We start from the raw sequence: 14125 nt of genomic DNA on the forward strand, positions 1-14125 counted from the left end.
TTAATACAACACATGAATAGAGAAAATATAATATGTAAAGAATTAGCAAAAAATATGGGGAAAAAAGAAAAATGTACCTTCCATATAAATAACTAAAAAACTAAGACTCAATAGAAATGGTTAAGAAAGAAAAAAAAGTGTGACTAATATAACTAAGAGATTGCTGACTTTTTTTTTTAATCAAAGCACATAAGTTATTAAATATATTTGTGATGAGATTTCAATTCTTCTCATCTTTATCTAAAGATTGCGAGTTTGAGTCTTTTTGTTATTTTGGAAGCATCGCAAAATTTATGTGGTTGAATGCATAAAAAGGACTAATTTTTTTATAATTATAACAAAAAAAATTCAAATTATTTTATAAAAAGAACTAAATATTTGCATACAGTCATTTTTAAAATTTTTTTTATATGAATTTATGATATAAAAGTGAAGTAAGAATGAAAAATAGAAAACTAAAAATAAAGTAAAATGATACAATCAAATTCAAATCTTTGGAATTCCTTAGTTTTTCCTTTGTGTTTTTTTCTATTTTTATTTCTTTTTCCTTCATCCTCACACGTTAATTATGAGCTTTTCCTAATAACAACCATAATTTCCAAACTTCCTCTTAAATTAGAATTTCCTTTCTATTTCTCCATGTAATATTTCAAAATATCCCGCCTTCTAAAAAAAATCACTCCATTTAAATAATTATCATTATTCTCTATAAATTTAGGAAGAGTATATATGGAACAAACTATAATGACTATTTATGGAACAAACTATAGATGACTATTTATGAAACAAAATGAATGAATTATTATTTAAAAATCATACTTTAATTTCGACATTACATGGATCCATTTTTTTTTTCATACTTTTTTTCTTGATTACTCTATGTTTATATTTTCCTTATTTCTCTTTGTTTATTATAGTGTTTTTTTTTCCCTCCTAGTACTCCTTGTAGTTCTCATTTTGTCAATTCCTAATTGTATGCAAAATCCCCCAATATCGAAATCTCATATAAATTTAAAATATTTCAATAGGTCAAAGTAGGACAACAGAAGTACAAGAAGAAAAATAGCTACATGGAATTGAAAAATAAATCAAATTAACTGTAGATTGGCAAAAAACTTCTTCAAAAGTTCCGATTCCTGCTTCTTTCTTCTTCTTCTTCTTCTTCTTCTCACACTCGAATATCAATGAAATATTATACGCTTAGCAAAAATATTTTGAAATGTATCCTGAAATATTTTTGTATAATGTATTGTTGATCAAACATTATTACATGAGCACAAGACTGCTCCGGTGCTAATGCTTCGAGCTTACAAAATAATTTTGAATTGTTATGGCCTTATCTTTTTGGCCTCATTCTTTCTATCCTACCTACTTCTTGCAAAAAGTTTAAATTTGTTTCATGTAAAGGTGAGAAGTGAATGCATATTGTAGGCCTATTTATATTGGAGTAGTTGTGTTTAAATCTTAATAGTGCAAAACTTTCGAATTCTATAATTAAGTAACAGAGAATTAATAATATAATGTTGTAACTTAAAGAATTCATTTAAAGAAAAATAAAGAGTCTTTTATCGGGTGAGTTATACTTTTTAATATATCATGGAGAAGAGCAAAAGTTTTGAATTAGGATAATGGAATAATATTTTTCTGAAATCGTAATTCTCTTTCAATTCCCAACTACCGTATATATTTCTCTTTCCTTAATTATTATTAAATTGTAATTAAACCTTTATTGAAAATAAAGGATAATTTTCTTTCCATTATGGCGATTTGTAATTAAACCTTTATTTCCATGAAGGATGATTGTCTTTCCATTATGGCGATGCAATTAATGCTATACACATTAAATATAATATAATAAAGCATATTGTATTTAGTATGAGAAAATAATTTAAATATTTGAGATAATAGATAAATAGGAATTCTTGTTTTTAAGAGGTGCTACATCATCATTTTCACATTCAGCTTTACATTAATAAAATTTTAACGGTCAAACAATTTTTTTGTATGTTCTTTAAATTTTTAGTTGTTGGTTATTGTGGTTAATAATACTTTATATGTAATTTTCAATATTCTCTTTGTCCCAATTTATGTGTCATTGATAGAATTTCGAAAGTCAAGCAAATTTTGTATATGACTTTTAGATTTTGAAGTTATTTAATTAATATGAGTTATAGTACATTTTACGTATATGTTACTTTTTCTATCCCAAACTATGTGACATTAGTAGAATTTTGAGAGTTGATCAAATTTTTTGTATGTCCTTTAAATTTTGAAGTTGCTAATTATTGTGTAATTTGTAGTACGTTTCATGTTATTTCAAATAATGTATGTTGTTTCCTCTATCCTAAATTATATGGCACTAATAGATTTTGAGCTTCAACCGAATTTTATAGATGTCTTTATAATATTTTAGGGTTTAATTGCCTCTTTTTGATTTTTAATCCATTAATATGCTTTCTTCACAATTATCAGTAGAGCTACCTTAAACGGTGATGTGGCGCTCTCTATGACCTTCATTGTCATTTTTCTTTTTTCTCCTTTTTTGAATCTTTCTCAATTATATTATTTTTTAAAAGTTATTTTCATAACTCACACTTCTTCATCTTCATAAATTATACTTTTAATTAGTATTAATAATATTCATAACTTTGAAACCTTTTATATTCATAACCCCAAAAAATTCAATTTTACATTAAATTAAAATATTCAATGCCTTTCTTTCTTTGGAGAGAAATGACATTAAATTAAAATGTTTGCCTCAATATGCTTAAGATGCTAGAATTCTTAAAGTTCATTTTAACTTTATGTATTCTTTTGTTGGAATAGCTTTCTTTTTATTTTGTATGTAGTTTGTTGATGAATTTTAAGAATTTTGTTTTTTTTTTCCTTTTTGTTAATCTTATTAGAACTTTTGTTATATATGTTGTATGTTGTTTAGTATATTGATAGATTTTTAGGATTTTTTTTAAATTTTTCTTTATGTTAATCTTATTTGAACTTTTATTGTATTAAGTAAAAAGTATTCTAATTAATTCTACTAAAGATTCACTAATTGAATGCTGAGAGAAATTAATTAATGTGAGAAAAGTACTGAAAGAAATACTTAATCCTACTCCATCCGTCCAATAATTATTGTCTATTATACTATTTTGGAATGTCCTAGAATACTTGTGCACTTTATGAAATCAATGGATAGTTTACCCATTATCATTATCTAAATTGCTAATTATTGTTGTATGATTTGTAATATCTTTTACGCAATTTTCAAATAATAAAGTTTATTACTTCTTTCTCAATTTATGTGGTACTAATAAAATTTCGAGATTCAATCAATTTTTTTTGTCTTTAAAATATTCTATTGTTAATTACTGTAAATTATTGTACTTTCTAAGTAATTTTCAAATAATATATATTATTTCATTTGTCCAATTTATGTGTCACCGATAAAATTTGAAGAGTTAATCAGATCTTTTACATATTTTTATATCTTTTGAATATTTAAGTAAATAATTATTGTGATTTATAATATTTTATACAATTATTTTTAAAAAATTAAACAACAAACAAAACGAATTCATGATAGGAAAATTACCAAAACATCCTTCAATACATCAATAATGGGTCCCACTTTTTGTTTTAAAAAAATATGCATATTGGGAGGATATTTTTGTCCAAAGTGGAAATAGAATAAGTATAAAGCATTAAAGTCTTTTAAAATTTTAAATTGTTAATTCTTATTGGATGATTTGTAATACTTTTACGCCATTTTCAAATAATAGAGGTCATTTCTTCTTTCTCAATTTATGTAGTACTAAATTTTTTTTGAGATTCAATCAATTTTTTTTGTCTTTGAAATATTTCTAACTGTTAATTACTGTAATTTATAGTACTTTCTAAGAAATTTTCAAATAATATATATTATTTCATTTGTCCCAATTTATGTGTCACCGGTAAAATTTGAAGAGTCAATCAGATCTTTTATATATTTTTATATCTTTTAAATATTTAAGTAATTAATTATCGTGATTCATAATATTTTATACAATTATTTAGTATAGTAAAATAAATTTAAAAGAAACAAACAAAACGAATTCATCATAGGAAAATTACCAAAGCATCCTTCAATACATCAATAATGGGTCCGACTTTTTGTTTTTAAGAAATTGCACATTCGAAGGATATTTTTGTCCAAAGTGGAAATATTGTGTAAAAAATGTGTATTTATTGTGATTTTGAATGTTTTGTGGGGTAATAGGACGCACGCAAAGTTAATGTGTCTTTTTGAAAATTTGGGACAACTTCAAGTATCAGTTAATGTTTTTTCTGAAAATCTAATTTACTTTCGTAAACTATGTGTCAGATCAAAATCAGATTAACAAATTCAAAAGGAATAATTTAAAAGAAGTATTCCTTTTGGTTGAAAGCTAACAAGATAGTTACAATGTAACTAAATACTATAAAAATCTTTGCATTGTGGCTTATTTTATATATATATATAAATGGGCCCAAATGAGGTAGGTAATTAATGGTGTTTGTCCAATAATATAAATTTTAAAGGTATAACCATAAAAGAAGAATGCACAACACTATCTAAGCACATATCATCCAACACTTGTCATGTGCTAAGTAGTAGATATTCCCACTTATTATATAGTAATATATATATATATCACACACACGTCTCAACATTAGCTAGTTTAAAAATAGAGTAATTAATTAGTTTATTTTTTTGCAATAGCTAGCTTATAAAACAAAAACAAGACTTGTGGTCATGAAAACACTTGCATGATTTATTGATAATATATATTACTCCAATTGAATTTGATAAACTGTAAAATCAAGTTGCCATGAGATCAATATCTGACTACAAATTATTGTATTACTTGGAGATCGCGTATACAATTGTATATGTGTTTTGGAACAAATAACTATATACTTTGTTGTATGTTACTAATAACAGAAAATAAGTTACACAAGGACACTTTCACGAGACGACATTGATCGGAATGCCTTTTGAATGTTCACTTGGTTGGGACTAGAATAGCTCGAATTTTCATATTTTCCTCTCCACCTGTTAATTATTAGATCAAATGCAAGATTAATGACTAATTAAATAATAATATTCCAAAATCTATTGTTCGATAAAATGCAATATATGACTTCATTTGTACCTGGATTCTTCTTCTTCTTCTTCTTTTATAGGAATTTGAAGTTCCAAATCATGATCTTCAAATGGCTTGAAGATTAAGTCAAGTTGATCATCATGCACTTTGTCAAGAGTTGAAGGGTTCCACTATATATAAATGAAAAGAAATATATATTTTAATAAACACATTAACGAATCATTATTCAATATTGAGAAATACTATATATTATGTATTTAATACTGAAAGAAAAAAAGATGCGTACCTTTGGAGACTTATCCTTGTCAATTATCTGAGCCCTTATGCCCTTCATAAATAAAAAATATCAATGAACTTTAAATTAGAAATCCAAAATTAAGTATACTTCTACATATCAAGTACATAAGATTGAGTTTACTTTAAGGAATTCGTAAACTTACCTCATAAAAATCACCAGATATTATGGTTCGTTGTATGTTCATTGAAATTCTGAATTCTTTCCTCAAACATTCAGATATAGTTTGTGTCCTTCCTTCTCGTATCTAAAACGTAATTTAGGAAAAAGGTAAGATTCTTTTTCTTTTTGCAAGTATATAAAGTTTTGAGCGCTTGATAAAGTTATTTTTCTTGTTCAATAAGCATAATAAAGAATTTATTACCGATCTCAATGTTATTTTTAGTGCTGTTGGAGATGCTTTCTTTAGGCTTTTAAGCACTGGCATAATCCAGTCATTTCCTTTTCTGCTTGACTCGGCTTCCTGAAAAGTTGAGCAGAAAATACATAAAAATTTGAAATATTTTTTCACTTAGTATGAAATGATATTGGTATAAAATTTTAAAAATATCATGTAATTAGAAAAATAGAAAAATTAATTCTTACAAATGACTCAATAATTTCCTCCATAGAATCCTTGGAGAAACACTCATTGATTATGGACAACCTACACGTTAATTGGAAAAATAAAAATACTACTCTTAATATTTCATTTCAAAGCAAAATCTCAAAATAATAATTTAATTATGTGATACATTACTTGTTCAAGATACTTCTTTCATCAATGTGAATATTTGTGGAAAATTCATTGATGACAGATCTAATAGTATCCTCATCACCACTTTTTATGCTCAGCAAACGCTTCTCTAGCTGAAATAATTTCTGACATTTGAAAAAAAAAATTATAAGCAAAAAATTCATGAGTCATTATATTTAGAGTTGCTAAAACCTTTAGCGGCATTTATATATATAGAGTGTTGGTTATAAATATATTTATACTCTATTATATTATAACCGCTAAATATAAAAATTTGGTATTTGTTGTAGTGTATGGTGAATATCTGAAGGAAAGGAAAAGCTTAGAGATAAACCTGTGAAGGAACAAAATGAGTGGCTAGTCCAGCAGCAACCACTTCTTTACCCCTTAGTTTTTCTCCTGTTAAGCCCAAGTATTCCCCTACATATATACATACATACATACATACATTTAATTAATTAACTAGGTCTCTCTCAATCAATTTTTGGAGAGGTTCTCTTTTACATGTATCATATTATTGGGTATAAATATACGAGGTAGGAGTCAAGTCTAACCTTCACCACAAAGGTGACTTTAGATTTTAAAAAAATTACATTCTCCTTCATCTAGCGCTTACCAAGTTGACCTGGAAGACGCGGATGAGAAGCCGCAGTCTGGGTGGAACCCTATATTTGTTTCAGGAGTGGAACTAAACTGCAAAGTTAATTCACACAATCAGATAATTATATGTAAATTTCTTTATAATAGTAATTGGTACTGACCGCTTTCTCAGTGACCACAAAGAATTTCATTGGAGCCATCAAGGATGCACCCCCACCCACGGACATTCCATGGACAAGAGCAATATGTGGTTTCTTGTAAGTATGAATGTGATAGCAAAGCCAATACATTCTATAAACACCTTCAAGGCAAGAATCCCCTTCAAATAATATACATGTATACTCATGAGTTTAAGTGGACATATAGAAATTAATTAATAATTCAATAATTCTAACATATAATGAAAAAAATAAAGGGAAAATTTAGAACTAGTTACTTGTGTTTCGTCCCTCATAGAACATATGCAAATCCCCACCAGCAGAAAAAGTGCGACCAGTTCCCTATATATGTGCAAATGAATGAGAATTAAATTTGGTAATTTAACAATTAACGGTAACTGATAAGCCAAAACAAAAGGCATAATACATAATAATATGACCTCTAACTTGGATTCACTGTCATCTATGCTCTCCAACTTTGAATGTGTACAAGTAGACGCTTAAATTTGTATAAAATTTAATAAGTAATTGACCACGTAGGATGCCACATAAGACGTATATATATGTCTACTTGTTCAACTTTTATACAAGTTTAAGTGTTTACTTGTGTACAATAAAAGTTTGAGGGCATACATGCAAGTTGAAGCCAAGTTAAATGTCATATTTATACATAAAAATGCCTTTTAACTTGTCTTTAATTGACATATATTCCCTCCAATTTTGGATGTGTACCAAGTAGTCACTTAAACTTGTATATAATTGAATAAATAGACACACATGTATTACGTGACAATTTGCATTCTACATGAGGTCGTACGTGTATGTCTACTTGTGCACATCCAAAGTTGAAGGACATAAATGTCAGTTGATGTCAAGTTAAATGACACGATTATGTATCATGCCAAAACAAAATAATTAATTAGTACTTACCTTGATGATTACAAAATCAGCATTATCATCATTCTCATATTTCTCAAAGTTGTGCCCGAGCGTTGATGCCTAATTATATAAAAGAAATTTTATAATTAAGTGAACATGCACTAGCCATTTTGTAACTATACATATATTCATCATATAGTATATAGTATAAATATACATACCACTTTGCCTGATATATAGTTTAAATGATTAGGCCGATTCAAGGTGAGAATTCTAGCGCGACCGATTTCCTCAGCCATAACAACCTAGTGACAACCCAAAAAATATATTAAGCTACATTTATCAGACCAAAGATCGATACATATATTAATTATATCGAAGAATATTAATTCTGACATTAATAACATGTTTTAGTAACGTTGAAATTACCTCTCTATTTTGTCTCAATACTTGTTGAGGCATTGGAAACATTGTGGTGCTACTGGGAATAGATATTATTGCCATAGCAATACGTAACTTGAAGTAGTACTGGAGAAATTAAAAAGGAACACCTAGCTTGATTAAGTATTAATGGAGATGCATAAGAAATTAAAGGACTTTATATATTAAATTTTACACGCTCTAACCATGATTAATTAACATATTCTCCCTTTCTGTTCTCTCTCTAATCTGAAAGAATCATTGTAATAGTATTAAACGTGATGAATCTATTAATTTAATACTCCAGCTTAATTATAATAATTGAAAAAAATCAGCTATAGAATCTTGATTAGTTAATGATTTAAAATGTGAACGAAATTTGATGTGAATGGAACGAATGATTAAAAAATAATGAGAAAAAAGTTGGCTCTAAGCTGGCTAAAAGAATTTAGGGTGTGTTTGTATAAACGAAATGTTTTCCTAAAAAATGTGTAGCATGTCACATCATATTTGGGGTGCAAAACATACAAATTCTATTTTTTTCTTTTTGAGTTAATCAGTGATTAGTTGGATATTTTTAAGTGTAAATAAATATCATCAAGATATTGCTGATAGTTAAAATAGTCCTTCATCAAACTATTAAATTTATCAACGTGCGTTGTTGCACTCATTATTAGGAAAAATAGCTTTCCTACTTATGTGTCCATATATAAAACTAACTTTTGGATAAATTTATAAGGCAATTAACAATTTCAATTGGCCTGACAAAATCTCAGCTAATTTCCAATGAAGTGACCATCCACCATAGTACTAAATACTAATCAAAGGAATTTAAATATCACTAAACACCAATTCAACACTTTTTCTTCATTAAAGAATGTTGTGGCAATTTTTGTGTATTTAAATAGATTTTCCAATTAAGTACAGCTCATTGGATCCGTTATAATTATTTTATAACTAAAAAGAAAAAAGAGTTGAGGGATCCTTACAACTCCATGTCCCCTTAGAATTAGGGGTGTATAAAATCGAACCGAAAACCAAATCAAACAGCAAACCGAGTCAACCCGGAAAAAAAACCCGACTAGTGGTTTGGTTTTGAAAATAAATACCCGACTATATTTGGGTTGGTTTGGTTTTAACTAAAAAAACCAACTCGAGACCAAACCAACCTGACATTATATATATAATTTTAAAATTTTATTTTATACATAAAAATATTTACTTTGATATAATTTTAAAATATTTCTTATACTTTTTCATAGTTTTTATCTTTTAATATATTATTTCAAGTTTGAAACTTAGAATTATGAATGGGCCAATAAAGATTATAGTCCACAGATGTTGGTAATTATAATAAAGCTTAAATCAAAATCTAATTAATACTAATGCAAAAAGAAAATCAATTCAACACTAAGAATGACAATAATATTGAATATTTGTTCTTTAGTTTTACATTGGTTTAGACAATTAAAATACATAATCTAATTTTAATTTTCTTTAATATTTAGTCATGTAACTAATACTTATTAAACTTAATTTTAGCATGATTTAGTACTTTTAAATTATGATCATTTTCATTATGACTTGTTAATTTGCAATATTTGTTTTACGCGATTTCATTATTATTATTTTTGTTGGATATTTTAGTGTCATTAATCATATCATATTTGTTATATTTTTAAAAAACATCTTAGATAGTTGTATTTTGGTAGGACTAAAATAATATTTGAAGTACTAGTAAATTATATGTTTTATGAATATTTACCGGAAAAACCCGAAAAACCAAAAACCCCGAAAAAATCCGAAAAAACCCGAGGTTGAAAAACCCGAGTTTTATTGGTTTGGTTTGGTTTATAAATTTTAAAATCTGACACAAATGGTTTGGTTTGATATTTGAAACACCCGAACCAACCCGACCATGTACACCGCTACTTAGAATGATGCACGTTCAACAACCTCTTGCTATTGTACTTCAATCTCAAATTAATTGGGATCAACTATTAGGGATGTCAATGGGACGAGACTTAGGTCAGGTTGATGTGAGTTTAGAAAATTCTGATCGAACATAGAGACGAATCCTAAGTCGGGGTTGTGATGCGCTCTACTTGAACATTTAAGGTGCATATGGTTCACAACACCTCATTTGTTATCAGTTAATAAAAATCTTAATCTTAATTTTTTTTTTTGGGTGCGTGGGTGGGGGTTGAAATTGGCTATATTTTATGTTCAATGTCGCTGTGAATGTGTTAGTTCATTTAAAGATTAAGATTCATCTCTATCGAAAGGGGTTAAAGTCAAATTATTATGTGGACCAATCATAGAGAGATCGATGATATATTTGGTACATTTGAATACATCGTTGCTGGTAAAAGTAGTGGGTCACAGGAAAATAGTGTTCAATATGATATACTACAATAAAAATAACTTTTAGCAGCAATAAATAGACACATTAATAAAGAGTGCTAACATTAGTTAAGTGTCATTAGATTCAATGTCGTCGCTAAGGGCTTTAAGGACATATATAGAGTGCTAATTGCTGCTAAAAATACATATTTAGCGGCAATTGAGCTATTGCCGTTAATTAATTTCCTCTAAAGATCATAAAATGTAGTGACTGTCAAAGATGTTTTTGGGACGCACTTTGGGTTTAATCTAGAACAAAATTTACGGCAAGTTCCTAATGAATTACAATTCATTACTATCAACAATAAAAAAAGACTAATCGTTCACTATGTAAGAATACTTAATATCAAACCGGATTAGAATGTACCATCAAAAGATATGGTGCAGTGGATGAAGTTGCTCATTCCTTAATTAGAAGTTTCAGGTTTGAATATGCAAAAATACATGGTAGAGAGCGCTTTCTCTGAATGAAGTCCTACACAATGCGAATTTAAAATAATTGAGCTTCAATACGAATATCGAACATTCAAGAAACCAAAATAAAAATAAAAATCAGATTAGAATATGTCTCAAGATGCGTTGCACTTTCTTATTGGCGTATGAGGAAACTAGTTTACCCAGATTTCGACATACCTAAAGTTTTATATAAAACAAAAAAATTGATGTTCAAGTAATACTATTGTATGGTAAAATTTATTATTGTGAAAAGGATTGTTGTTCTATAGAGATGATATTGTTTTAGAAAGTTGTAAATTTTATGATTAGGCTCATTTAAGTGGGCTAGTGAAAAGATGGTTCTAATTAAGATGATGTTATCATACTTATCTCTTATTTCTAGGTTAAAGAGGTTGTATGCATTGAAAAGTTTCGCTCCTCGTATGAGATAACACTATGAATGGTGAAATGTTTTTGATAGAGATTATCTTGATTTTGCTAGTAAACAAAGAAATATTTGTTTGGATTTGTGTGTAGATGGATTGACACCATTATCGATTTGTGACACACCCTATTATATTCTTGTTGGCATGTCTTACTTACTATGTACTCCCTGTACGTGACACTTTTCGTATTTCAAAGTTTGACCAAAATCAACATTTCAAGTGAACAATCTCGAAATAAAATTTTGACAGTTTTTACTTCCGCATTGATTGTTTGCCTGGTTTATATTACAGAATCTAAACTCGTAGAGCCTTGTTGATTCTACATTGCTAGAAACCTGCCCTGTTTCCTCTTTTCCTCCAACAACTTGTTCATATCAAATTAATGTAGTAGTAATAAGTTTTTCATCATGTCGAAATTCAATTGGGGAAAAAAATAAAAAAAATATAAACATAAAAGAAGAGAAATACAAAATACTATATTGGGCGAGCAAACTGAAGGAGTTGTTGGTCTTGTTGGAAGAAATTCATATCACTTTCTTGTAACGTCACAAGCGCTTCCACTCCTCCATCGCGGCGGTTTTGACTATCCAACAGACAAATGATGTTGCAGGGAGGAATTAGAAAGCACACTCTATGTGGCCTACCCCATCCAAAGTCTACGTTATAGAAGGGGAAATTGCATAAACTGCTACATCTATAGATATCAAAACCTTGTCTGTTAAATACTTGATCCACTTCTTTCATTAATTCAAATGATTCAAACGCCAATTTGTTAGGATCAACAGTATTGAACCTGTTACGGAGTTTTTCTTTCCCTTTCCTTAGTTCAGCAACGATTCTGGGTAGCTGCATATCTACTTCCTCTTCTATTGATGTGGAAATATAACCAGGAGCATTTCCGATAGTGTTGAGGGGTAATGGTGGACGCATGTTTGCAAATAGTGTGAATGTTGATGGTCGAAATGATGTATTCCTCTTTGCAGCTGCTGCAGCACATGATTTGTAAAGAAGTGCAGATACACTTTCAACCCTGCTAGGATTTTGTAATATTCCTGATCCTGAATCAGCAATTTTGTCCTTGAGAGTATTCAATGTTGAAGCAGAGAAAAGGTACCTGTTGGTTTTAATTTGTGAGTAGTAATTAGATACATAGTTATAACGTATTTGATTAAATTTTAACATGTATACATATATACCTTCTAGTCACATAACGTTGTTGTACTACTCCATCATGTGGTAAGTTGTTCACCTCTGATATGTTTGAACTAGCATTATGAATAGGTGGGAAGAAGGATGCTCCATCGAATCGAGGAGATGGTTTTGCATGATTCGGGTCTTTAGCAATAGCAGCCCAGTCACTCAAAAACATGGCACCACTACAGCCATCGGCAATCTTGTGAGAGAAGCAAACACTGACTGCTATTCCACCACAATCGAAATGAGTCAATTGAGCCATTACTAACCTACCATCAAAAGAATTACTATTTCCAAAAGCCAATCCTTGTGGATATACACAATTTTCACCACTCCTATCATTATCACACGAATTGACAACATCAGACATACGACAATCAACACGGACATTCAAGAACTCAGCTCCCCTATCGTTGCAATCAACATAGGCATTGTCTTTTAACATCCCAGCAAAGGGATAGTAATATGTCAATGCTTTTGAGAGGGATTTTTGAAGAAGTTGGGATATGTTATTAGCAGGGATTGTTGGTTTAGGGTAGAAAAAGACTGTTGAAGCATACTCATTATTAGCATAACAATCAACCAATGATAGATTGTGACGTTTATGTGAACAAGGAGTTGGAGAAGAGGGCTTTATTATCCTTTTCGACATGGATACAATTCGTGATATTGAACCCATCTCTATACTTTTGGCAAAATTTGATATTCATTCTAGTAACTAGTGTTGCAACTTATATATACAACTAGCTGATTAGAGTTATGCACGTATGTATTAGTGATCAGCCAATCTATATATTATTATTTTCATATCCAGAGTTTATTTATTAATATATTAGTTATACATGTATGAGTATTCCACCTTCTATCCTTTATAAAATAATATACATATATTAGTTATGCAGTTTTGTAAACTCCAACCCAAACTAAATATTAATTTAAGGGAAAAAAACTTAAATATGTCACTCAACTTTGAGAAAAGACTCATTTATGTCATCCGTTAAAGTTTGGCTCATCTATGTCTTGTCGTTAGAGAAAAAATTCATCCATGTCATTATTTTTTAACTCCGATTTTGTTAAATTATTTTTTACCTCAACAAGACCCGAAACAACTTTAAACACTTTTAAATAGGGGTTTTGAATTAAATGTACTCTTTTTACTTCTTATTCCTAAAAAACACCAAGAACACATGAAGAGCATCAAGAACTCCCAAATTTTCAACTTCAATTATAATTTTTTTTTACACGTGGTCAATTATAATTCTGCCACGTTATTAATTATTATTTTAAAAAAAAAAATCAAAATTCTAAAATAATTTGTGGAGTTAAAAAAACCGATGGGTAAGAAAAAATATTTTTTTTAAAATGGAAATCAATCCCAAAAATTCAAAAATTTGTTTTAATTCATGTTTTTGTTGTTGTTTTTGACACTAGATCTT

At 28.6% G+C, this 14125-nt stretch overlaps 1 protein-coding gene and 1 pseudogene across 1 annotated transcript; both read right to left on the minus strand.

Annotated features, from left to right (window-relative positions):
* Window positions 1-4968: 4968 nt before the first annotated feature.
* Window positions 4969-8295, minus strand: LOC125835491 (3-hydroxyisobutyryl-CoA hydrolase-like protein 5; annotated as a pseudogene).
* A 3674-nt stretch (window positions 8296-11969) lies between these two features.
* Window positions 11970-13368, minus strand: LOC125835461 (acylsugar acyltransferase 3-like). Its single transcript, XM_049514585.1, has 2 exons — window positions 12692-13368; window positions 11970-12609 (listed from the first exon to the last, which is right to left on the minus strand). Exons 1-2 carry the CDS (start codon window positions 13366-13368, stop codon window positions 11970-11972), a joined length of 1317 nt encoding a protein of 438 aa, XP_049370542.1.
* Between the last annotated feature and the right edge of the window lie 757 nt (window positions 13369-14125).

This window comes from Solanum verrucosum, unplaced genomic scaffold, assembly GCF_900185275.1.
Source record: "Solanum verrucosum unplaced genomic scaffold, falcon-dt-bn FXZP01000040.1, whole genome shotgun sequence".
Classification (NCBI taxonomy): domain Eukaryota; kingdom Viridiplantae; phylum Streptophyta; class Magnoliopsida; order Solanales; family Solanaceae; genus Solanum; species Solanum verrucosum.

Bases quoted from the DNA above. Each gene is read 5' to 3' on its own strand.
- LOC125835461 (XM_049514585.1), bottom strand. From the start codon at position 13,368: ATGGGTTCAATATCACGAATTGTATCCATGTCGAAAAGGATAATAAAG. The intron at 12,610-12,691 runs GTATATATGTAT...TAAAACCAACAG, and splicing joins CAACGTTATGTGACTAGAAG to GTACCTTTTCTCTGCTTCAA.